The 26,355-nt window shown below is 45.1% G+C and overlaps 1 protein-coding gene across 1 annotated transcript in view; it reads right to left on the minus strand.

Moving 5' to 3' along the window:
• Window positions 1–1,788: 1,788 nt before the first annotated feature.
• Window positions 1,789–26,355, minus strand: part of HUWE1 (HECT, UBA and WWE domain containing E3 ubiquitin protein ligase 1) — a 190,657-nt gene continuing 166,090 nt past the window's right edge. The window contains exons 56-83 of the mRNA XM_023743061.1: window positions 25,560–25,738; window positions 25,193–25,282; window positions 24,887–25,041; window positions 23,611–23,656; window positions 21,527–21,814; window positions 20,271–20,526; window positions 19,949–20,079; window positions 19,212–19,426; window positions 18,847–19,135; window positions 18,582–18,684; window positions 17,002–17,548; window positions 15,746–16,349; window positions 14,900–15,021; window positions 14,631–14,787; window positions 13,286–13,418; window positions 12,843–13,045; window positions 12,147–12,274; window positions 10,775–10,871; window positions 8,980–9,135; window positions 7,979–8,224; window positions 7,504–7,621; window positions 6,736–6,876; window positions 5,405–5,692; window positions 5,169–5,274; window positions 4,410–4,527; window positions 3,913–4,094; window positions 3,406–3,596; window positions 1,789–2,419 (exon numbers count right to left, since the gene is read on the minus strand). Coding sequence (XP_023598829.1) covers window positions 2,317–2,419; window positions 3,406–3,596; window positions 3,913–4,094; window positions 4,410–4,527; window positions 5,169–5,274; window positions 5,405–5,692; window positions 6,736–6,876; window positions 7,504–7,621; window positions 7,979–8,224; window positions 8,980–9,135; window positions 10,775–10,871; window positions 12,147–12,274; window positions 12,843–13,045; window positions 13,286–13,418; window positions 14,631–14,787; window positions 14,900–15,021; window positions 15,746–16,349; window positions 17,002–17,548; window positions 18,582–18,684; window positions 18,847–19,135; window positions 19,212–19,426; window positions 19,949–20,079; window positions 20,271–20,526; window positions 21,527–21,814; window positions 23,611–23,656; window positions 24,887–25,041; window positions 25,193–25,282; window positions 25,560–25,738 — 5,392 coding nt within the window. The 3' untranslated portion in view covers window positions 1,789–2,316. The remainder of the gene's footprint in view (window positions 2,420–3,405; window positions 3,597–3,912; window positions 4,095–4,409; window positions 4,528–5,168; window positions 5,275–5,404; window positions 5,693–6,735; window positions 6,877–7,503; window positions 7,622–7,978; window positions 8,225–8,979; window positions 9,136–10,774; window positions 10,872–12,146; window positions 12,275–12,842; window positions 13,046–13,285; window positions 13,419–14,630; window positions 14,788–14,899; window positions 15,022–15,745; window positions 16,350–17,001; window positions 17,549–18,581; window positions 18,685–18,846; window positions 19,136–19,211; window positions 19,427–19,948; window positions 20,080–20,270; window positions 20,527–21,526; window positions 21,815–23,610; window positions 23,657–24,886; window positions 25,042–25,192; window positions 25,283–25,559; window positions 25,739–26,355) is intronic.

The raw sequence follows: 26,355 nt of genomic DNA on the forward strand, positions 1-26,355 counted from the left end.
GTGCACACATTTCTACTACTGTGTAGAATCCCATTTTGTGACTTTACAAGTTATACTTCAGTTGGACAATAAATGCTTACGTGAATGTTTTGCTAATTATAACCAGGCCTCTTGCTGAACTCAGTTTTAAGTTCTAGAAACTTTTGATTCTCTTGGTTTAGCAAATGATTTCTTGTTGTATCTTTTGTTTGCTGCTTTACTGGATCAGTTAGAACTGAAGAACAGTGTTAAAAATGGTGATGATTTGGCACCTTATGTTTCAAGTGTAATGTTGGCTGTTGGTTTGAGACTACCTTATTAAAGTCGTATCTTCAAGGGTTACCAGGAATGCTTATTCAGTGTTAGCAAATGCCTTGTTATCTATTGACAAAGTTTTTCTCATGACATTGAGGTGATAAATATCACATCATACCACATTCCAGAGGCAAATCATACTTGATCGCATTAGATTTTTAGTGTCAATTTAATTTGCTTTCCTTTAGGATTATTCCATCTGTACTCCCCCCCACCTAGCACCCACTTCAATTTATGTCAGAACTTTACCCTATTTTTATTTTTCCATCAGTCCTCAAGTTTATTGATCAATTCTACTGTATTTATTCTCCTTTTAAAGCCCTGTTGGACTCCCAGTCTTAGGTCACCACACTACCCTTTGCCGCTGCCCCACCTTATCAACTGAACTCCTGCTGCCTTGGCCTAGATTAATCTTCCCTCACCTCCTTAATCTTAAGTCTTGTACAGCATTAGGATTCAACCCAAGAGTCACTGCAATGGAAAACCTTTCCTGACCCTCCAGACTAGATCAGGTACTTCTGCTTTGTGCATCCAGAGCTCCCTTTCTACATCTGGCACAGGACTGATCAGTCTCCTTCCCTTTGCTAGAAGCTTCTTAATAGGAGGAAAAGAGTTGATTTATTTTTGTCTTCTCAGTGGTCAGAGCAGGGCCAGGTATACAGAAATGAATATTGAAAAAAAAAAAGGGAAAAATATCTAGCAGCCATTTGCATCAGGACCAAGGGATCAGGTTAAGGACATACTCCTGCTTTCCTAGACCCACACCTTGGTGGTCTCGGTCAATTGGAAAATCAAGAGGTGGGATCTCAGAGAATAAGAAAAATCACATAAAGCAAGCACAATTTTGGGTTATTTTTCTAACTACTATTAAATGCTTTTCTTTGACAGCTGGTACCATCAACTTTAAGTGTTGGATGGAGTAAAAACCACAAGACTACTAGGTGATCTGCAAACAGACTGGCAGTCAGACAAGCAGATTACAAGAGAGACAAACAAAAAGGATGGAAGACTTTTCTGGAGAGCTAGTCAAATTATTTACTCATTAAAATTTATTAGAAATGAACTAAAATGTTAATAAACTGAGGCCCAAATGAGATTATTATAAAACCTCACCAAATAAAATCCTTGGTTAGGTTGAGTGAGTTCTCTGAACATTTTGTACAACCTGCTGCTGCTTTTGCTACCCTTGAACAAGGTAATGCTTTGTCCTTTGCTGCAATCTCCAACACCATCATTGTCCCCCAAGTGCAGATCCCATTTTAAGAAAGATTTCTCCCCCAATTCCTGGTGGCTGCTTCTCTCTCCTGATCGTGGGGAAACCAGCTTTGAATGAGGAAGCACCACCAGTGGTGTTGGTGGCAGGGAGGTTAAGTGGGCAGGGAAAAAGACGGTTTTCTGGAGGATATATTTATCTGGATCTTTTCTTCAGATGTCTAATCTAGTATGTTTAAGAATTGGATTCTTTTAAGCTTGAAAAAACTCCATTGTGAAGAGTGAGTTATGAAGAGTGCTCTTTATTTGAAACCTCCACAACACAGACGCCAATCTTGTCTCGCATTGAATCATTAGCTGTGCACATCAACACATTCCAAGCACAAATTAAGAAATGCAAACAGAACAAAAAAATATATATATATATAATTTTTCCCCTATCCAAAGGTTTCAAGTCTCAATGCAGCAAATCCTTCTGAACACAGAATCTGAGGAGCACACTGTTTGAACAGTTGGGACAAATAGGTCCCTGAAAAGGCTATTGCCTTTTTTAACACGTGGGGTGGGGATCATGGACAGCATGGAAAGGTCAGAGGAAGTGAGGGAAGGGGAGAGAGGGAGAGAGAATGAGCAGGAGAGGGGAACAGGTATGTGCTAGGGAAGATGGGGCAGCTGGGACACACACATGATGAGTTGGTGGATTTCATTTATTGGTTTCTGACATTTTCTTTCTGTTTCTTTTTTGTTTTTATTTCCCCCCTCCCTAGGTCCAACAATGGTAGAAAAACCCCAGAGGTGGGCGGGACCTTACTAGGCAAGCCCAAAGCCTTCAGAGCACTCCTGGATGGCCAATAGTAGCATGTGGCGGAGCTTCTCAAAGCTCTCATATGCAGGCAGGTCCAGCTGATTAAAACTATGGAAAAAAAGATCAGATAGTGACAAAAGACAGTAACCAAATCTGTGTTCCCATGCGCCCACTGACCTCTCCTCCCTGAGGGAACCTACTCCTCAACTTTCGGCTGACTCCCAGTCCTGTCCTAGCCCAGTCTGCCCTCCTCTAATCTGGCCCCAATACTGGCCATCAATCACTTCTCTAAAACACAACTCCATGGCTTCTCCTCACCCACAGGCTAAAGTGTAAGCTCTAAGAAGGTATTCAGGGTCACTGGTGATATGACCTCTGCTGAGTTCTTTAGCTTTCTGTTTCCTGCAGCCTCTCCTTGCTTTGGCTATGTGGAACCCTGTACTATATTGTGCTCTCTTGTGTTGTTGTTCACTTGCAATGTCTCCCCAGCCCCCACTGTGTGGCTAGCCTATCTTACTAAACTCAAGTATCATCTTCTCCATAAAAAAAACAGTTGCTGCGGCGTTAATTCTGACTCATGGCAACCCAATGTGTCAGAACAGAACTGTGCTCCATCGAGTCTTCAATGGCTGACTTTTCAGAAGTAGATCGCCAGGCTTTTCTTCTGAGGCACCTCTGGGTGGACGCGAATTTCTAACCTTTTGGTTAGTAGCTGAGCGTGCTAATCGTTTGCACCACCCAGGGACTTGTCATCAAGTCAATTCTAACTCATGGCGACCCCATGTGTTAGATTAGAACTGTGCTCTCCACAGGATTTTCAATGGCTGATTTTTTGGAAGTAGATTGCTAGGCCTTTTTTCTGAGGTGCCTCTTGGTGGATTCAAACCTCTAAGCTTTCAGGTAGCAGCTGAGTGTGTCAACTGTTTGCACCACCAGGGACTCCACCTTTTCCACAGAACTACCAAATTGTGAGCTACCCAAGATTCAGCTACAGGCCAGATTTGTGTTTCCAACCTTGGGTAGAGGCCTAGAAGTGTGTCAAACATACAAGCTAATTCTCAGTGCTGAAAAGGAGAACAACCCCTTCCTCTTACCACGTGTGAGCTGAAGGTAGGCGATCTGTGGACCTGTCATCTCGATGAATCTGAAACTTCTGAATGCCATTCATGCCTTCAAGGGCAGCAAAGCCTTGCAGGGGCACCTTGGAAGTACCCGTGACAAACTGGAGAAACTTGGCACGGTCAGCTTGGTCAAAAGAGCGCAATGCTCTCCAGAACCACTGGATCTGCAGGAAGAGACACAAGAAGCCAGTTTTGTGTAGACAGCTCCTCGAAGAAGGGGGATGGAATTTGGGGGAACAGGACTGGACTTGGAATCTTAGGCAAGTCCCTTCCAAGGTATGGGCTTCAGTTCCTTCATTCATAAGATGGGGAAGAACATCATCTGAAAATATGCTCCAGAAGAATGAAGAGTTAGGTATACAGGTTAACTGTCATCCACAACCTTTTTGTCCTAAGGGTACTGATTTATTTGGGATCATACAAATTAGCACTGCTTAGGGTAAGAAGACCATACAGGGAGGGATGCCAGCAGTAGCTCACCTGAATAGAGTTGGACTGGTACTTATGGTATTCAGTGTTAGATTTCAGATCATCAATGTCAATTGTGGGCAGTCCTGATATAAGCAGCTCTAATTCCTGCTCAGTGAAGATGGAAATGAGGCGCTTTGGAATGATCTCATAGAAGCCTTCTAAGAAAGCCGCCAGCTGTTTGCGGATGGCTCCTGGGGAGAGAACCAAAGAGCCACATGGCTTCTGAACTCACACAACTGTTAGAAGTCAGAGATTTCCCAGTCTGACTCTTGATGCTACTAGGATACTAACTGATTTGCCTACCTCTCACCCACCACTGTTTCTAGTCCCCTGTAATTGAGTGGATGAAGTCAAATCTTTTTGGTTAGGTTTTTGAACTTCTTTTATCCAAGGCATTTGTGGGCTGTGCCACAGGGGAAGAGAACAAAAAAAATGTTTGTGAAATGAATGAGGCCTGACCTCTTCTCATATTAAGCAACAAAGGGCCTAAGTGACATTTCCCTTACCTGTCATTCTCATCTGGCACACCAGGTGTACATATTCCTTCTTATTCTCTTCAGTTACCAAGATATTGGCCCCATTGGGTTTGAGGTCACGAACTTCACAGACTCCAAACTCTTGGACCTAGAATACCCCCAAACACCAATCATACATACCATGCTTGGCCTAGAACAGGACTAACATACATAACCTGGGAACACACTCTAAGCTCCTTGACACGTCCTAGGCAGAGAGGCGAGGCAAATCCCTAAGAAATCATGACTTTTCTCATTAGCTCACAACTCCCCTAATAAGGAAAGGCTAAGAGTAGAAATGAGAGAAATTACTCTTTGGCCCTAAGGCAGAAGCGAAGGAAACTGTCAAAGTAAAAAGGCAAAGGGCATACATATACACAATCTTTATGGAAAACAATTTGGGGAAGAATAACCCTAAAAAAAAATGTTTTTCACTTATATCTATTTGTATAATTTTTCTACAATGAACTGCCTTCCAGAATGAAGAATTATGTAACTGAGCATGTTTTATAAAACGGAAACTAGGAAACAACTTGGATTATTTTATAAATTCTGGCTTTTCTGTTTGTGATGTCTTATACAAACACCTATTGCCTTCTGCTTGATAGGAAATGGAACATGAGGCTTTAAGAATTCAAGACGCTTACTTAGAATTACAATGGGCTCTCCAATGCCAGTTCTAAGGTGATCTGGAAGGGGTCTCCCAGACTAGCTGGGATGTGCTGTTGCCAGGATTTTTTTCTGACTTACCTCAGTGCTGAAGGTAAGGTCGTAGCCTAGGGTGGAGACATCGTTTTCCAGCAGATAAACCAGGCCCTGGTAGAAGTGGTAATCTTCACTCTCCATATCCGTATATCTAGAAAAACACAAGGGTCACAGGGTGGGAGGTTGGCGGGGGGTGGGTTGGGCAGCAGCAGGATGGGACACAAGAAAAACACCTGGTCTCCAGGGTTGAAGACAGTCCCAGGACTGTGCCACATCCTTACCTGACAGACTTGCCCAGGATGTGTTTGTAGAAGGACCGAGTAAAGTAGCACTCCAGGAGGCGGTTGTCATAGACAGCTTTGGCCACAATGCGCCCAACGAATTTAAAGTAGCTGAGGTGGTTGGGGTTGCAGTGGGAAGATGGATTGATGGTGTAGGTAACCCGATCACCGGGTGAGGTACGGAACAAGGCATACATAGGATTAAACATCTCTCGAGAGATGATCATATACCACTCCCGCAGGAGCCCTCCAGCATCTTGCCCTTCTTCTCCTTCAAACACTATATACCTGCACAAGAAAGCAGAAACATAAGACAGCTATGAAGAAAGCCCCAGGACAAATCCATTCATTTATTCAGCATTATCCGAGGGAGTGAGTGAGCGAGTGAGTGAGCATGAAGCAGTCTTTTGGGAGTGCAGTGTCAGATGACAGAGGTGAACACAGAGTGCTACGAGAGCCAGAGAAGGAGTGGGAGCCTAGGATGAAAAAAAAGCACTGCTGACAAGAAATGTCCTGAAATATCAGTAAAGGTTTACCAAGGGGTATGGGGTGGGGAAGGCATATATTCTAGAAAACACCAATAGCAAAGGTGTAAGAGGCCTAAATGAGGCCTGATGTAGGGAAAGCAGGGAGAAAACGAGTTAAAGAAAGCTGAACCCAAAGTCCAAGGTATTATAAGGTATTTGGGGGGGGTGGTGGTGCTGGTGGAGCATGGCATAGTCTGTCTTGTCTTGAAAGACTCTGACTTCTTGTGTGATTAGATGGACGGTGAGCCTGTACCATAAGGTGGCAGGAAGAGAATCATCAAATTCCTGAGTTCAGGAACATCAAGCTACTTCAATAGCTCTATCATCTCATCAGCTTCTATGACACTTGGTATTGTGAACTACCAATCTCCTCTAGGTGGCTTCAGAATTACCAGTGAGCAATCACCAATTTGGTGGTAGGCCCTTCATGCAAGCGTGGTCCCCCCCAACCCAACCATTTGCTCAGCTCCCTTCCAGTTCATAAAGTAACAGGGAGAAAGTATTCACTGTGAAGCCACCAGATGTATCTTTTTAAACAACAATGACTCTCCTGTTGTTCTAGGAATTTTTGGGTAGCTCAGCCGAAGGGCCAGCCAGCAGATTAAGTCTTAGCAGATCAGGCTGAGAAGAGTGGGAGACAGCTCAGTGAGAACACCTAAGCCATACTCCTATTGGAAATTCGTATTGGTGAAGACAGCACCTCCCTAAATTCTCCAGCACATCTGAGACCTGAGTAAGCCATTTCTACCACGTAGGAAGGGCCCCCATGCCCCATCCTGTCTATTCTCTGCTCCAGGCTCTTACAATCGATTCTTCATTTCTTCAGGGGATTTGCGGTGCAGCTCACGATAGGAGTCTTCAAACACATGGTCACGGCGGACATGCACAGCCATATCTTCTTTCCGGAGCCCCTCATCCAAACGCTCCAACTCTTGGCGGAAGTATCTTGTGGGGTAGGAATGGAAAGAAAATAGGATTGGGGGTGGCAGAACAACCTTCTGTTTGCCTTCCATACTCCCAAACACTTTGATCCCTGCTTCCCACCCTCTTTGGGAAATGCCCAGGAGTTGGGAGAGTTAGGTCACTCATTACCAACTAAATTTTTCCCATCTCCACTGAATAAGGGCCCACAAAGTTTGTGGCATGTGATTTCTGCAACAAGCATGTAAGCATGCATATGTGCACAGGAAGGAAGAGGAGTGGGGGTGACAGGAGTATTATTAAGCCCCCCTCAGAGCCGCTCTCTAAGTGTACTATGGCCACCTGCACCCCCTTCATTATTCCGAAGGATGGAATGGGACTTTACAAATGATGTGGTTAAACAAATGTTCTCATCTCCCTGATGAAGAATAGAAAACAAGGCAGAGAAGGCCAGGGTGTATCTAAGTAGAATGACAGTCAGCGGTGCAGCTGAGTCTCTTCCCATTCTTAAGTGCCACCACCAAGGGTAATTTCTTTCCCTGAAAACACTGCCCCATGAGCAAATTTGGCTCCTTTCTGGGGAGTTCCTGCCCTCACCCCCCAACCTCGGGTTCCCTGCTTCCCTTGCTCCACAACATCCAGGGCACATACTTGCGTTTGACATCGAAATCAAGGACACGAATGTAGTCTACCAGGACAGCAAAAGGCCCATCAGCAAGGTGGGTGGTGGACTGCCGTAGGATCTGATTTAACACAGTGCGATGAGTCTCTGAAGGGACAAATGACAGCATAAATTAGCATACTTACGAGTCCCAGAAGGCTCCAGCCAGCCAGCCAGCCACCCAGCAACTCTCCCTTTTCTTCTTTGTTGTTTCAGGGGCCTAAAAGGGAACTAGTCAAATCCAGGGACCAGTCTTGAAGTGTGACCACAAATCTAGTAACTTCTACCTCAAAACAAAGTCCAAGCCTCTTAAAGCAGCAGATAAGGGCTTGCAGACCTGGCCCCTACTGACCCCACTAGCCTCACATTCTACCCTCCCCACTCCACTGCTGAATCAGCTGAGGATAAAGCATATGAAACAACCCTGTACAAAATGAAACCTTCTATATTTTGAATTCCCTTTACCTGCAAAGCGAAGGAATTTCTGTGTGTCAGGAGGCAGACTTGAGGAGATGTGCATAGACGAGGGCTCCCGGGAGAAGAATGGGTCAAGGGAGGAAGGAGTGGCTGGGGTTAAGGGGGCAGGGGATAGTGGAGGAGGCTCGTCCTTGATGTGTGCCAGCTGGCTTTCACGGGTGTCTCGGACAGGAGGCTTGCTCTCCCGCTCTGTGGCATGGACCAGAAAGAAGGCCTCGACAGCAGGCTGTAGCACTAGGGGTAGGAGTGTCAGGGAAGTGACTTATTTATTTTACAAACCTCAACATACAAACCCCTCCTCTTTCATAAACAAACTATGAAACTACAAAAAGGAGGTGGAAATAATGAAACTGGCAGGGGAAATATAATAGTAGATTAAAGAAGCCACAGAGAAAGCCAGAGCTTCCTTGCAGCTGAAGGAAAATAGATAGGCAACCGGTTATCTAAAGATTCCCCTGGTCTAAAAAGTAAAAAAAGCCAGTTACTAAAAGAGAAGGCAATATATTCTCAATAACAACAAAAAAATAAGATTATAGAAAAACTCCAAAAACCCATAGGACTAGAGAACACGAAGAGTAAACTATAATGTAAACTACTGACTTTAGTAAAAAATAATGTATCCATATTGGTTCATCAGTTTGTAACAAATGTACCAAATATTTGCAAGATGTTAATGATAGGAGAAAATGTGCAAGAGGGAGAGGGAGTATATGGGAACTCTGTACTTTCTGCAAAACTTTTCTGTAAACCTAAAACTCCTCTAAAAAATTAAAGTCTATTAAAAAGAAGGCAAAATTTTTTTCTGACACTGAAGTCAGGAAAAAAAATTCTCTGAATTTTTATTTTACACACGCACACACACACACAAATAGATAAATAGTATATTCTCACTGCAGGAGAGGAGTAACCTGGAAGAAGAAAATCAAGCTGGCAGAAAGGGCCCGAGCAGACCACCGGGTTGAAACCTAGGCTCTCAGACCACAACTCACCTAGCACCGCATGCTGGTCATGGGATTCCTCCAGTTCCTTTAAACACTCCCCCAGCATATCCCACAGCTCATCCAGGCTCAGCTGCTCACTGAGCAGGGGTAACTCTGGTGGCCTCTCCTCCTTCTCCTTTTCCCCCTGTGGAGTTCCATCAGAGCCTATAGAGAGCATACAGAAGAGAGAATCAGAAAGTTTTAGAGATTTCTCCTCCACTTAAGATTTTTCTCAGACCAGAGGACAAATGCACAAAACCACTAGACAGATCAAGTCGCCCACTGGCCACTGAGTAACACCCACTGAGCAACATCTGAAAAGCAAGGTCTAGTCCTATACTGGATGACATATAAATTAAAAAATTAAAACCAAATAAATTTAGTTTCTCAGTTGCACTAGCAACATTTCAAGTGCTCAACAGCCAAATATGGCTAGTGGATACTGCAGAAAGTTCTACTGGACAGCACTAGTCTAGTCACTGCCTCCCTAGCTCCCAGAGAACCTGTGGATTACCCCAGGGCAATGCAACAATGGTGACACTTTGGATGGTTATTTTCCAGTTTACCAAGTATGTGCTATGACATCAACCTCGTTGAATCTCGACAGCTGCTCTCGGAAGCAGGCTGCCTTCTCCCTATTTTCTTTGCTAAGGACAGGGACAGGACATAAACCCAGATCTTTCTGACTCTAAGTCTGGTGTCTTTTGAATTAGTCATCTTGTCCTATGGTGCAACAGATAGACCCCCTGTGGCTTATATACCTTTCCCAGTACCCATCAGGGGCTTATTCTAAATTCTGGTCAGTAGCCAGTAACAAGACTCAACCTTATCTTCTGGGTGGAGAAGAACCAAATGCTTTCTCACTAACCCCTTCCTCCCTCTCCCTCTCTACACACACACATCCTCTACCCCCAACACCTGCCCAGGCTAATTTCTAACCTTTGCTCTTGAACATCTACCCAAATCCTGACTATTTTTCAAAGCTCTGACAATCCTAGGTTTGAATATTGGCTCTGGCACTTGCAGACCATGTGACCTTGGGGAAGAAAACACGGGGATAACTTCTGTCTCTTCCAAAGTCTGATAAATATTAAATGACTAAATACAGCATTTCAAAAACAGATGTTTTATGAGAACACTATTCTACAGGAATGTATTAAAAGGGTGCCAAAAACTATTTTGTATGCAAACAACTTTGAGAAATGTTGCTAATAATAGGTAACATTCACTGTGTGCCAGGTACTGCTCTAAGTGCTATACATGTATTAACTTGTTAATCCTAACAACTACGAACAATCCTATTTTAAATAAGGAAACTAATCAAAAGGAGGTATGCCTCAGGTGTTAGAGCTAGTAAACAGGGGAGCCAAGACTCAAATGCATGTTGTCTCTATATCATATCATACCATACCATATCATGTCATAGTTTCTTTACTACAGGAATTGCAACACGTGCTACAAATCTCCAACAAGGATGGAGTTGTGGTGGTTAGTGATCTCAGTTGTTACCAAAACCAAACCAAATCAGCTGCCATTGAGTCAACTCCAACTCATGGCGACCCAATGTGTTTCAGAGCAGAACTGCACTCCACAGGGCTTTCGAAAGCTGTGATCTTTTGGAAGCAGATCACCAGGACTTTCTTCCGAGTTGGCTGGTAAACACCTATTAACATTTATAGAAACCAGTGTTCACTGGAACAAACTGGAAAACACTGAGCTTAGGTACATTAAAAGCAAGGGATCTGGCAGACATTCCATAAAGGCTGGCTCTCCCTTTAACTGGGCTGTAAACAGGAGTACTGACCAATGGATTGAGTATCTTGAGCACTAGGAGATGGCTGGTCCACATCCATGGGTGACTCCTCCCTCCGAACAGATGCCTCTGACTGGCTAGACTCCGACTGGATAAAAAGGAGACAAAGTTACACAAAGGCTGCAACTATGCTTTCCTCAGGGACAAGCTAGAGGTTGGCCTTCCTACTTCTCACACATCATTGGCTTGGAAAGAAGCTTCTCCTATCTGGTCATGAAACTCTGTAGCTCTCCAGGATGAAAGAAATGCCTCCCCACCTCCTTTGCTGTCCTCTACTCTTCAATTTACAAGCCTTTTTAAAGAGCTCCCTGGATTCCTGCATTGCCTACCCTCTATACCAGACCTGTGTCCAGGCAGACATCAGCCTCCTGGCTACAGACTTCAAGTCCTCTTCTGAGGACAGGTTACATAAATATAACTCAGATGCGCAGAAGGTTTGCTCTTTGTTTCTGTTTGCTCACAAAAGGTGAAATAATAGGGGAGGTTACTGCAACCACTGATGGGTGGGGTTATTTAAAAAAGCCAACTTCTGTCTCATCAGGTAATGGGAAAGAGACTGGGAAGAAAAAATTCATTTTCCAGAATAATAGCTTTCTATTATCCTTTTCTACCCCCTAGAGTCATTGCCTCCAAATTCTAGGCTATTCCTAGCATGACCAATGAAACCATACTGTATAATAGTAATTGTACACAAAGAAAAAACAAGCCTCAGGATATTATCTTTATTTCTTGGGTCTTGGGAAGGTAACTTGCACGTTACAAGGACAGGAAAACAAGAAGATAGTACCACAGCACACATACATGATATCCCAGGCTTTTACTGCAGACCCTCTGTGCTGGGATTCCAACACTGAGCTGGTTACCTAAGTATCTGAAGGTTTCCTCCTAAAAGTTCCTGAGTGCCTAGGTGCCAAGGAATTATGGAGAATAGAGGCAGAGGCCAAAGTGGAGGGACCAGTCAAAGACAGAAGTGGCTGTGAGGGATGTGTACCAAGCTTGGACACTTTCAAGGGCAAGATCCCTGAGATGTCTCTGATGCACTTGCATTGTTCTATGAGACTGAAAAATCTTCAACCCACATCCCCTCAGAACCCAGACACTTAGCATTAGGCAGTTTGCAAAAGCGCCACTGTTGACTGGATAGCTAGGGTGGGTTATGACAGCCAAGCTTTAAACCAAACCAACCAACAAACAGTAAAAAAACAAAACCCTAACAGAAAGAAACCCTGTTATCCAGAAGCATTCATATAGCAAACTTAATGCAAAAGCATACAAGGTAAGGGCAGTGAAACCCCACTGATGACGTGGTGGGGAAAAGAGGGGAGAGACAAATGAATGATGGGGCCACAGGCATCATGCTAACCGTTGCTGCTTGTTGCTGTCTCCGCGCCCTTTGACCCTCACGTACCATTTGTATAATGGCATCAGCCTCAGCCTCCAGCTGCCGAACAGCTGCCTGGATGCTGCTAGCTGAGCCTAGACCGGAGGAACCTGGGAGAAAGAAAAAAGAAGGCAAGATACAAAATGTAGAAAGATGGAATGCCCAATATTCTCTCTCCTACCATCCCTTGGGCCACCACAGGACATCTTGCTGAGGTCTCTGAGCTCTAGTTCGAGCAGCTTCAGAGTGCTCATCATTAGGCTCTAAGATCTACCATTACAGGGCATGTGAGAGAATTCTGTGGGACAGGAGGAAAGAGGTAGGGAAAATGATTTGACAGGCCAAGGCTGAAGCAGCATGGCTGCAGTGTTTTAGTCAAGAGTGATCAAGAAAGCAGAGAGGCATTACACCCAGTGAGTTAAGTCTTGTTCAGCAGAAGGTCTGCCCCCAATTCCCCTGCCAGATTTCAGCTTCCCCTTCTCACTTGCCCTAATGAATTTCTTATGCAGCCAGCCTGAATGAGATACAGAATGCAGACTTCAATATTTTAAGAAAGGATCACTGTTTTCCTTTTGGAAAGATTAAACAGGAAGGAGACATGACAGTAAGTCCTGCCCTCCAGGGACTCTGGGTTCTCAACCACTTCCCCTGCCCCTCAAACGGACACTAGTTCCATACCTAGCCTGCCTGTCTGCTTGGCTTTCTTGTTAGCTCGGCGTGTGTCGTCCCGGAGCTGAATGATGACCTGCAGTACCCTCAAGAAGAACTTCTGGGTAGATGTCTTGGATGTCAACATGGACATAGAAGGCAGCTGGAGCTCTCGGCCACCCAGGGGTCGCTTCTGAGATGCCACAATTACCACATTCTCAGCCATATCAAACCTGGATAGTGCAGAGGCGGCTTTGGTATACTGAGAGTGTCAAAAACCCACAGCAATCAGGGGATTCTGGTGTCAGCTAGAGGGGTAAAGAACCTCAAAAGTAGGAACAAAAATATGGTTGAGCATGTGTAGAACAGGAAAAGATATCCAGAGAAAGAAAAAGATCAGGAAACCAGCAAGAGGCACCTTTCAGGATGCCTCAGATTCTAGTCCCCCAACCAAAAGGGTGGCTACCACCCACCTGCTCTGCATTTTGCCTTTCAGCTTGGTGGTCTGTGGCTGCTCCTCAGGGAGGCCATCAGGAGAGAGGGTCTCACACTGGGCTCGCCGTTGCTGTTCCAGGTTGTATTCCCGTAGCTCAGCCAGAAGAGTACCTGCGGCAGGCAGAGAAGCCAGCAAGTGTTCACAGACCTCTCTAGAGAAGCACCAAAAGCCAAACCTTTCTAGGAAACTTGCCCAGGTCACCCTCTTTGCTCAGCTGCAGAGAACCCAGGGTGAGCAGAAATTCTGCTCTGCTCAGGTTAATATGTGTGCTCATGGGTCAACCACTCAGGGACCACCAATTTCCCTGACCTTAAGAATTTGTTAAATCTATATGAAATGCAGCTCAGTACAGAGGAGAAAAAGTATCTGTTTTGGAGCCAAGATAGGACAGGGTCTAAATCCTGTACATCTCTTCTACTTACAGAGGTTTTGTGGTAATCTCAGGCAAATTTCTTCACTTCTGTTTACCCAACTTAATAACAGGGAGCTAGACTGTTGTGAGAATTAGGAGATAATCATGTAGTAGAGTACCTAGGACAGTGCTTGGCCCATGGATACTGAATCAATGGTAGCAGCAATCAAAGGTCTAAGGCTAATTTTTTTCTGGAAAAACCTTATCATTCTCATGCAGCAAAGATTATATTGTCCAACCAATTTTCCTATCACCTCAGCTCCAGGGACATATTTGAAAGGGAGATAACTAAGTAGACAGTCAAGATCTAGGAGAGTCTGAAGACACTCTCCACGTTGAAAGAAACCTGGCTCTACTCCTTGACCCAATTATTTCATCAACCTAGGTTTTAGCTTTTTTTCTTAGTAAGATACGGAAGAAGACTGAAACTAGATGATTCTCAAGTTTTCTTAGAATTTTTACACCCTCAAAACTACCTAAGAGAAGAGGGTATTCTTATGACTCTTTAATTCCTGAGCCTGAATATGGTGTAGGCACGTCTCTGAGATGGTGAAGCTGCCTTAAGAGGCTCATCATGGAGCTCTGATGGTTGTCCAGAAAGGAGAACAAAGGAGGTACTGCTGTTCCTATGCATTCCCTTTTCCATTCACTAAGCACTGATTACCTGCTGCGTGCCAAGCACTGAGAATGCAGAAAAAGAAGCCCACCCTTACTCTCAAAAAATAACTGAGCAGAAGACAACAGAGAGGTAACAACCCAGTGTTATCAGTACTATACAGGGGGAAACATGGGGGCTGTGCTGTAGGGGCACACAGGAGTTTGATTCAGCCTGGAGGTTCAGGGAATGCTTCCAGAAAGGTGACACCTAAGTGGAAGGTTTCAGAAAGACAGGATGCTTTACTTCTATTACCTATCTGTTTACACAGTGTATAACCCAGATGGCGGGCTCCATTCAGTAGCAGCTTGAGAACAGTGTCTCGAGTACCAGGGTCCCCTCGAGAGAGCTGCAGTAATACATTGGCTGCATCCTCTAGGCCTTCTTCAGAACAAGAGTGGGACGTCAACACCTGTGGAAAAGAAGAGGAGAAGAAGTAAGCCCCAACTTGAGAACTAAGACATTATCCACACATCTATCCTTCCTTCCCCCAACCTTAGAGGGTCAGAAGAGCTTTGTCTCACCTCCACAGAGAGCTGTAGCTGGTTTTCAGTTAGGCCAGAGGATACCATCTTAAAGTCTGTACTGCTGCTGCCTCCATCGCCCACCTTTGCTGGAGACTTGCTGCCCTTAGTAGTAGTAGAAGCTTTGAGGAAACAGACGGAACACTGTAAGCCTCCATAAAACTCACAAGCCAGGGACTTAAGTGGCAGAACCAAGGAACCTCTAAGCTGTACAGTGCTCCAAAATGGGAAAATAGTGGGAAAAAATTCACCCATCAAAGTCAACCCAAATAACTTGGGATGCCAAAGCTCTTATGACTTTACCTTCTAAGGTGACTAAGAACTCCAGACAATCCTCCCAACTATTTCTCTACTACTGAAGCCCCTGCTATTCTTCAAAATCTTCATGTAATTCTTCCTAGTCTGTTGCAGATTTCCCCTTTCCCTTTACTTCCTGGAACGGTCCAGCTACTCTACCCTACCCTGATTCACATTGTATTCTGCCTGCTCTTGAACTACTTCCTATGAGAACTGGCTCCATCAAAAAAGCTGGAGGTTCCTTGACGATGGAGACTCTTTTTCCCTTCCTTTTAGTGCTTAGCCTAGGGAAGCCACATTCAGTGAATGCCTGCTGGTCTTCACAGGAGTGTCTGAGTGTGAAAGAATGCTGGGGGGCAGAAGGGGGAGAGCAAAAGAAGGGAGAGAGAGAGAACTGCTGGGGCTGATGACAGTGAGAATGAACACATTCTGCTCTCACAAACACAAATCAAGCCAATTGGTATGATTTAGGGAATACCTGGATGGGGGCGGCAGGTGAGGTAGGTGTCAGAGAACAACCCACAGCTCCCAGTCAACATCCACACTTACTTGAAACAGTAGTGGTAGCAGTCGTGGGGGTAGTCACTGTGGTCGAAGCAGCTACGGCAATGGTGGAAATAGCTGTGGCAGCAACCAGGGCTGGAGCAGAAGTGACAGGGGTGGTTGTAGCAGGGGGAGTGGGTGTGGTGGCGGCGGCGGTGGTAGTGGTGGTAGTTGTGGTTGAGGTGGCAGTAGTGGTGGAGGAAGCACTGCTGCCAGAATTAGCCTGTGCTTCTGACACTTTGTTTTCTGGGAGAGCAATTGAGATGAGAGAAAGGAGTCTGAGGAGTTTCTCAGTTAAGAGAGAGCTCCGGCGGATGACTGGGTGTGACAACATGTTCATGAGCTGCCCCAGTGGAGAGGCCTCGAGGCTGTATGGGGAGGTTTCTCCCTCACCACCAGCGCTCACTGGCACTGACTTCACGGAGTTTTTGCCTTTCCGGCTGACATTCATGTTGTCCAGTTTTACCAATAGGTCCCAGAAGTCTGTGCAAATGCCACTGCTGGGGGACTGTGAAGAGCACGGGCTACAGGCCTGCTTACTGCCTCTCTCCCGATCACTCTCACAGTTTGTTTCTTTGGTCCGCTGCTGTGTGAAATGGCTGGGAAACACCTGCCAGAAAAAGAAGGACAGTATTGGTCTGGGAGCCTATATAAAAAATGAGCCTTCCTGACAGGGAGAGACAACTGGTTCCCAGACTCTCTTCTCCTTTGGACAGCTTTGGAGAGATGCCATACAGGAGTTTTATCCAAGAGATGGCCAAGTAGTCTAGAGAAATGGACAACGGCTTTGTAGGGAGATAGACTGACTTGCAAACTTTTCCGAGCCTTAAGTCTCTGCACCTATAAAATGGGGAGGATACCTACATTGCCTTGCAAGGTGCCTGGCACAAGGTAGGCCCTCAAATGGTAGAACTATGGTCTAGGTCCAGCTCCATCACTGACTAGCCACAAGACAAAGCCACTAAAACTTTCTGTATCCGTTCCTTCATCTGTAAAACAGGGATCATACAGACCGCAGAGGGTTGTTTTGATGACTGAATGAGATAATACATAAAATTGTAAAGAGTGAAGATAAAAAACCCCGAAGTTATCTACTGGACAATTTCCCAGAAACAATACAGGGCTCAACACTTAAGATAACAGCAAAGAGAAAGGCCAGAACAGAGACTCACTAACTCCCTCAGTGTTCAGATTTCACCCTGATTGTTGGCTGCCACCCCTCTTCAATCCCTCAAGGAGTTAAGTTCCTTCAAGCTTCTCACCTTGGCCAATTGAATAAGTGTGTCCAGAACATGTCTGCAGACAACAGGAGCAGCCTGGGGGTGGATGTGGACAGTGGAACCACTGCTTGCATGCTTCTCGGTATGTTTCCGGCCCCCTGAACGCTGGATCTGGAATATATTAGTCCTGCAGCCTAGGGCTGCATCCATGGATACTGAGAGCCAAGAAAGCTGATTGGAGCTCTTAGACTCCATCTTGTGTAGCAGGTCCAGGGGCCGGTTCTCATGGCTGCTTGACCCACAGCTCTTGCTTGACTTTTTGCCCTTTTCCTCAGTTGTGGTGAGCTTAGGTGTTTCAATGCACAGCTCACTCTCACTGCTGCGCTGCAAGATGGACAGCAGGCTGCGGATGACCCAGTGGCGGGTCTGGGCATGGTAGCAGAGATTTCGCAGTACTCGGTGTAGACGGCTAGTGTTGAGCTTTGGCTCATCTACGAAAAGCAGGACCAAGAGACAAGACAGGGCTTCGTGGTCCAGAAGGAGCCGGCCTCGGAGTCGGAGAAGTGTGTCCACGTTACTGCCAGAAGGCCTGGAAATAGAATATGGTCTCTGGGTAACACTTCAGTTAGAGCTCTGGGATTAGGCCTAGGAATACGGGGAGGAAAATGAAATGGATTATCTCCAAAGAGGCTCAAGAAGGGAAGGGGATCCAGTCTAAGCTCTCTTAATAGTAACAACAGCTGCCCTCACTGAATGTCTACTACGTACCAGGCACTTTACAATTTCTACAGCATCTTTTTCACAGGGCTGCTGTGAAGATTAGAGAATTGCTCATTTCTGAGATGATGAACAAGAGGCTCAAACAGTTTAAGTGACTTGCCCTACATCACAGAGTTACTGTGAAGAGAGCAGAGATTCCAGCCCAGGTCTGTATCAAGTACCATCAACTGGTAAAATCTGACTGTCCAATTTAGGTGGTAACACTTTTAAATTTTAAAACTATTCTGAAATAATTATAGATGCACAGAAAGTTGCAAAAGTAGTACAGAAGAGATCCCTGTGTAGCCTTCACCACACTTGTTACATAACTATAGTACAGTATCAAAATCAGGAAATTGATAGTGGTCTAAAGTATGTGTATAGTTTTGTTATCATTTTACCACATGTGAAGGTGACAACACTTATTTCTGCCTTCTCTAGACTACCAGAGTGGAGCCATGCCTGCCTTACAGGCTGGAACTGATTACTCCCTTCACGTTTTGAGCCCACTCTGCTTCAGCCTGGTTAATAACTAACGCCTCTTTACTTCCCCAGCCTGGATGCTATAATATCAAAGCAAGTAGTTCACTGTTTTCCTATTTGCATAAAAGGCAGGTGGCTTTCCTATTAGTTAAAACCATAGCTAGTACCTGCTGCCCCTGTCTTTCATTATGATTATGTCTGTAGTAGCTAGACTAACCCAAAGGTATGGCTTTCAGAAGGGGGAGTCCAAAGATCTGGCTCTCCACTCATTCAAGGAAATATCGAAGTTGCTCAGCTGCTAAGAATTTCAGCTTCTCCATCTATACAGGAGTTGGACTAGTAGAAAGGTGGTACGGGAAGGTGAAAAAAGACAAAGGTACCTGTTATGGCTGCTGCTACCCCCCATCTGGAAGGTGCCTCCTCTCTGCACAGCGAGGCGAGTGTATTGGACCCCACGATTACCACTCAGTCGACTGGTGAAAGCTGGAAGGAATAAAAAAAAAAAAAAGAAAAAAAAAAAAAAAAGGAACTTGAGATTGGGGAGGGGGCATTAACCTGGGTCCAGGAAACACAAAGGGGAATAACAGAGCCTCATGTGGCCAAAGTTGGGCATCCCAGAGCCCTCCCACTTGCCTCCCTCTGTACCCGGGCTTCGGAGAATGGCAGAGAGTGCAGAGGTGCTGCTGTGCCCAAATAGACGCTCATGCATGAGCTGCCGCTGTCGGGCTTCCTGCTCTCGCCGTAGGGCTTGAGCCTCAGCTGCAATATCAGGTGGCATCACAGCCAACACACTGTCCTCCATATCCTCTAGGACGCTACGGCGCAGGTCTGAGGGCAGAGTCTGGATGAAGGTTACAGGGTCCATGGGGCTGTCTGAACTGGCACTCTGTGCCAGTTCCCGTCGCTGTTGCTCAGCTCTCTGCTGTGCCAGCACCTATGGAGCAGAAATAGTCAGTGGGGGCATACCTACTGCCAAGCAGCCTGGCCCCATCACCTTCCCGCTCACATACTTCCTCCTGAATGGCTGGAGGCAGGGCAGCCAGGAACTCCGGGCTCACTTCAGTCACGCCAGGATTCCCTACCACTGTAGGAGCTGAGCTAGTTGTTGAGGGGGCAGTGCGTGTTGGTGGACGGATGCCCAGCTGGTTCTGCAGGACTTCCCGGCGGATGTCATCAGGCAAAGCAGCCAGAAAAGAGGGGTCCACGCCTTCAGGGAGACTGATACCTGAGGGGAAATGCAAGATGTGAAGTGACTCCCACCTCTACTGATGCCTAAGATGTACCTGGAGAAAAGAAACCAATGTCACTGCTTATGGGAAATCAGCTTTGTATGTCCTCAGCGCTTGCAAAGGACACAGGACACACAGAGAGGGCCCAACCAGTGTCCCTAGACTCAGAATAACTCGTTTGTGCCAGGTTCCTTGTGCACACTGTCACTTAACTTTCATAAAGATGCTGCCATGTAGATATTATCACTCCCTCAATATCAATGAAGAGCAGAGAAATTACATAATGGCCACAGGTCATAAAGGTAGGAAGCGGCAGAGTGGGGATCTGAGCTAAGATCAGTTTGACTCCAAAGCCTGAGCTCATTCCTTTATGCCATACCAGCACCCCCTCACTGCCAGTCCTTCTCCTATATATATGCCCTCCATTCTGGATGAAACTTTGAGTGGTGGACATTTCCATGCCAAAGGCTACTAGGTCTTAACAATCCCAGGATGGTCTGAGCACTTGTGGAACTCACCTGCAAGGGGATCTTCTTCTTCGCTGCTTGTTGAAGGCAGTGGCTCTTCTAGGATTCCTCGGGAATCTGCTCCAGAAATGGCCACGGCAGAATCTCTGGTGGAAGAACTCTCAGAGGATGCAGGCGGAGAGCTGTGGAAAATCATTTTCAGGTGGTTCTCTGTATTATGGTTTCCCATTTACAAAATACTCCTTTTTCCCATAGAAGTCAGGCTGATCTCGCCAGTGTAACGAACATGTCCATCAGTTAACAAGTATAAATATGGCTTGAAACACCCTCCAACACACCCTGCCCTCCTCTTGCCCACACACACAGTGCTTACCTGTCCTCAGGAGGCTGGGCAGGTTCCCCTGATCCATCACCCCTGCCTTGCACTTCTGCCACAACTGGTGGGGCATCTCCAGGAGTGGTGCTGCCTGCTGTGGGTTGCTCAGAACTGCCAGCTGCTGAGGTGTCACCCACAGCCTCCTCTAGGGTACAGGAAGCCAGGCTGCTGGTGTCCATGGGAGAGCCTTCCAGTTGACTGCTGACAGCCGTCAGTGCATCAGAATCTTCAGCTCTCTCTGGTGAAAGAGAGGCTAGGAGGAAGTCGTAGGGAGAGGTTAGGTCTCTGCCTGGAATATGGGGCAGAATTAAGAACCAGCAACTAACAGACAAGGTCTTTGATAGGGTTGTTTCCTTAGGAGGATTCAGATCACATTTCTCACTCCCTCCCTTCATCCATGCTGGTCTGCTGTTTCCCCAAAATTTCATCTGCTTTTTAAGGTTCAGCTCAAGCTCTTCGTATCATTTGTTGAACATTTACTGTGTTCCACAGCAAGCCTGCAAAACATCTTCCCTAAGCACCCCCAAGTAAGGGATCCTGTCACTTTTTAGATTCCCTGCACCATTTATACATGCACATTGGTTCTGGTTATCTAAATAAACAAGGTTCCTTGAAGGGAAAAAACACCTTATGGTTTCTCCAGAGCACATCATAGGAAACATGGTATAGAGCAGAGATGGCAAACAGGTTTGAGATCACCCTGTTGGTACACTGTGCTGAGAATAATTTTGAGGCCCCATTTCAGATCAGTAGGAAATACTGCCATGAGATAAATGGTGTCTGTCAGGATGATGGGAGAACTATATGTGTGGGGCTACATGCTTGCCATTACTGAAACTGTTGAAGAAGATCAAGCTTTAAAGTCAGACACATCTAGATTTTAATCTCTGCTCACTTACTTACTGAGTGACTTTGGGCTAATTATTTAACTTCTGATTTTTAGTTTATTAGAGGAGATAACACCATCTACTTTGGAGGGTTGCTTTTAAATAATATAAATAAGCCTCGCAAAAACAGAATGGGAACAGAGTAATTACCTCAATAAACATGATAATGGTATTATCATCAATGCCAGATGTATAATCACATGAGGACACAGAAAGGAAACTTCAGCTTTACCTAAGAAAGCTAAAGTACAAGCTACAATTCTTGAGCTCTTATTATTTCTCTGAAGTAAGAGAGCAAAGAGAAACTACAAAGATATCTATTCTTCCCTTATGTTACACCCACTAAAACTTTGAAATTCTACTCACTTATAGTGGGAGCTGGGGATAACTCCATCTGAGTTGTCTCTGCTTCTCCACTTGGTCTTGTAGGACCCAATTCCTCTGGCTCTACAGGCATCAATAGCTGTGTAGAACTCTCCCCTTCTCCAGCTGGGGACTGCAGCTCTTGAGGAATCTCTCCTAAGGCTGGTGGGGGTGGGAGTGTTGGTTGCTGTTGTGAGGGTTGCAGAGTGACAAGGGTCTCCTTGGACTCTGATGTAGCTGCATCAGTTGAAGATGGGGTTGTTGGGTAGCTGTCAGGCATAGGAGTCCCATCTTTCTCGAAAAGAACAATAATGGGGATTAAAGGGCAATCAGCCACCCAATCAGCACATGTGGACTGACAAGAGATGCAGTATTCCTCCCACCACCAATTTTTCCAAGGAATGCTCTTGACTAGTATGGAATGCTCAGGATGTGGGCTAAGGTACAGTGTTAGCTCTGTCCCAAGAACTGGGGATCCGGTTCTTTATGGATCCTAAGAATTAAATCCCTTCTGTGCCCAGGTGGAAGTGGAAGATTTAAGGCCACATAGATAGGGCGAGGCTAAATGTCTCTATAGGTACACAGAAAATCTACCAAAAGCCTATTGATTCTCCAATTTCCTCATCTATTTGCAGCAAGAAATGGTCAGAATTTTTCTCAAAACTCTTAAAGCACACTTTCCATTCCCTTCTGCACATTCTTGTTCTATTATTAAATACATGAAATCATTATAAAGTTGAATAGCAAAATGTCTGAGTTCACGCCTGAAGTTAAAATAATCAGTTACATGTGCTAGGCTAATCAGTGAAGGACAATTACATTTGCCTCACCCTAAATATTGTCTGTCCCCTTCTACCTCCCTTTTCTTCCAGTCCTAATTATCAGAGAACACCTACAACTTTGCCTGCTGGAGGCAACACTGCCAAGACTAAATGTGAATATGCCACACACCAGGGAAAGTAGTAGGTTGTATAGTTATCTTCTAATTGGGGCCTAAAATCCCTACCCCACAACAATACAACTTACTACCTCACCGCGGCATGAGCAGAATCCTCTAGTGAGAGTAAGAGCAGTAGGCAAGAATGACAAAGTTAAAAGGCCATTCTACTTGGTGACGGCCCCTTTCAGAGACCTTTTGCTTGATTAAAGACACTAGGACACCTACCCTCTCTCAGCGCTTTAAAAAAATATTGTGTAGGCTTTGGTACAATCATTCCCCAACTCAAGTGCCAAAGGAGACAGAAGGTATAAAGAAGCAGAAGAAAGTTCTGAGGAAATAGGGGTGGGGGAGACATATAGTACCACATGGACTGGTTGTTATAATCACAAACCGGTTACTAACCATTTTTAAGATTAGAAGGAATAAAAAGCATACGGTAGGAATACGATTTAGCCCACAGAACCACCTTCCCTCAAAGCAGATTGCCCCAGACAATGGTTCCTAGGCTTTTAGATTCCATGGACCAATAAAATTTAGATTAAAAAAAGGAAGAGACCAATACAGGGTTACTTTTAGTTTTGCAATATAAAAAAAAAATCCTGTCAATGTCATTTAATAAAAATATTTTGATATGAAAGAATTAGGAAGGATATAATCTTTAAAAAAAGTCCTTTGAATAAATTCAGCTTTATGAAAAACTCATTAAACTTCCCTTATTTGTGTTCATTTTCACTGGCATTTGGGAACCACTGTCATCAGGTATTCTCATAAAGCACCACACACCATGGTAGGCACCAAAGGATTAACCACATCAAAAATGTATATGCTCAGTTTCAGAGGACAGAGCTGCAGTCAGGAAAGGGAACAGGACAAATGCCTGGCTACACATACCAGAATGAAACACAGTATAATCAAAACAAGAACCTGAATAGATCCAGTCAGAGGAGAAGTGTACTACCGTGGGAAAGACAGTAGACTGTATAGTTATCTCCAAGATGGGGTATAACCCTAAAACTATACAATCTACTACCTCATCCTACAGAGCACCAGTGTTCATCTTCAGCCCACTTGGGCCAGCTACTCGGAAGGGTCACAAGAAAGAACTAATCAGTATTTAGCAGGAAGGGGAAAAGAAAGGGAAAGTTACCTGAGAGGTTCTGTTCAGTTGAATCATTTGTCTTAGATGCAGTACACTGTGAAGAGAAGGGACAGACCAATGTGGGACCGCACAGACGTGAGACAGAGGTCTATGCAATAGTCACCATCCCTCACATATACCCCCCAGGAGAGTTCAATGACCTGGGATTGAAAATGCTTTTACTATGTCACCAAAGGAAGATGATCGCTTTAGTGTGAAAATACATACCAATTTCTCTATACATACTCACATTCAAGGATGGCTTGCAGGACGGGGGTGGGGGGGAAGGGGAAAGGGACACAACACCGCCAAGTGGCTAACTGAACTATAAAGATCACCTATAAAAAGTGCTGGGCATAGGACGTAATCTGAACACAATCTCAAGACCAGCCAGAATTTCTTAAAGCTTTGTCTCTCTCTCTATATATTTCCTTTCCTTGGGCTTATTTTGTCCTCTCTAGCTTTTTCAATCACATGTTAAGGTTTGCTTATTTTCTAGGTGTTTAAAACAATGTTCTATTAGGTAAAAAAGTTGTCTATAAAGATATGTTAGCTCAAGCCTGTTATAATTGAACATTTTAATGTCCTTATTTTTATGATACCCTAACTGCTAAGAGGGGTAGAGCAAAATCTTTCACTAAATTTTTTGAATTTCTTTATAATTCTATCAGCTTTTATCTCATATATTTTACAGCTCTACTATTCGATGTCCCAGAAGTGTCAGAAAAAGGTAGGTAGCTTCTTTCCAAACCAAATCCATGTTAAAGATTTCTCAAACTGAGCCCCAGAAAATGATAAGTGGCGACAGGGTTCATAATACGAACGTTTCCTCTAATCTGATACCTAAGGCTGACTTATCCAACTGATGGAACAGGATCCTGATAAGGTTCCCCACACTGGCAGTCCACTGAGGAAAATGGAATTGAACAATCAAGAGCATAGGCTTATTGCTAAATTCCAAGTCCCTTGACCAGGTCATTCTCCTGGTCAAGCTTCAGTCACTGAAGATAGAGACTACACATTGTGACTGAGTCAGGAGCCATTCTGGTTCTAGCTTTAGCTCTTCTCAGTGAGACACTGGGGAAATAATTTTCCCTGTGGGTTTGAATTCTTTCCCTTAAAAATGTTATGAGTGTATGGTGAATTTGGAATGAATCATTTCTCAGGTTCAATATGAATGTTCTAGGATTCTTCAGTGGCTCTTGGTGCCACATGTATGCCAAAACTATACGAAAGTTAAGGCAGACACAGGCAGAGGCGAATCCTCCCAGCCCTTGGGAATCACCTGGGCACTCTGATCCCTGTTTTCCTTATCTTCTTTGCCTTTGTCACTCATTTTTGTTTCTTCCTCAGCCAGTTGTTTCCTGCGTTTCTCCCGCCTTTCTTCCAGCTCCTCATCCCTCAGGAATTCCAGGTGATTGACAATGGGCACTTTAACGACTAAATCAAAGAGGCAAAGATCAGAGGCTGGTCTGGTGGGGTGAAGGAGGAAGCCAAGAGGCAGAGCTTACGGCCACAGCAAACCAGGTTAACACCATGCACTCGTCCAAGGCCTGGAAGCTCACCTCCCTGATAATCAACTGCCACACACCTGAAACACAGTCGTGCATGCTCTCAGCATCAAGAACTTTGCATTCCTCTGTCCAGCGGGTCAGGGCTGTGGGGATGCTGGACAGGGTTCCTGTAGGGGAACAAAGGAGAGTGAGACTCTTGGCCTTGTCAAGTGTCAACTGATCCACAAATTGTGGTGTTTTCCTAACAGAACCCAGCGTAGTGTCTATCACAAGGTTTGGCTCATAACAGGTACCCAGAGACACTAAAAGTTTTTGTTGCCCTTGGCTAAGTCATTGGCTCCTATAAAATGAAGTTTCTCCAGGGCAGATAGTGTTTTGCTTTCCCTCAGCAGGGAAAAGGAGAATTTGACAAACTTTACCCTATCTTTCACTATACAAACTTGCCTGCTTGGCTGGTAGCTGTGCTCTGGTCATGGAAAAAGTCATCCAGTAGTTCATCATCAGACCGGGCGATGATGTGGACGTCATCATTGCCCACAAGAAGGCGGGCTCGGCCCCGGCTTTGTAGGGGGAGGCTGCTGCTCAGCTGAAGAATGTCGGCAGCAGCTGAGGGACCCAGCAACCTGTAGAGTGATGGTGGGGTACCATGGTCACTGTAAGTCCATAGGGCTCCTGCAACCTGTTACTGTGAGAATCTCTGTATTCCCTATTAAATGTAAAACGCTATTAGGAACCTTATCATGCTACACGTAAGTCTTAAATTACTTTTCTGACTACCCCACCAGTCTGAGGATTTTGTTTGGGTGGAGCTTGTATATTATTCTATAATTCCTGGCACAGAATGTCACTGATAAGCGTCCACACGCCAGGCACTGTGTTAGGGTATGCCTCTTTCATATCCCCACTATAGTCAGAGTACATTGACCATTTGCTGTTGTTAGCACTGTGGAGTCAGCCCCCAACTCATGGCAACCTCATGCACAACAGAACAAAACGCTGCCCAGTCCTGTGCCATCCCCATGATCAGCTGCGGATCGACCATTGTCATCCATAGGGTTTTCACTGGTTGATTTTCTGGAGTAGATCACTGAACCATGTTGACCATTACAACACCTATATCCCTTTCTTTCACTTCTTAATTGTTTCTCCCACTGAACTCTAAGGCCCTGAGGGCTTAATGCATAATACTCTCAAGCAAAAGAACACGACTTTCAATTTGGTTTTCTGAAAAGGCTGCACG

This window comes from Trichechus manatus, unplaced genomic scaffold (genome assembly GCF_000243295.1).
Source record: "Trichechus manatus latirostris isolate Lorelei unplaced genomic scaffold, TriManLat1.0 scaffold00233, whole genome shotgun sequence".
Classification (NCBI taxonomy): domain Eukaryota; kingdom Metazoa; phylum Chordata; class Mammalia; order Sirenia; family Trichechidae; genus Trichechus; species Trichechus manatus.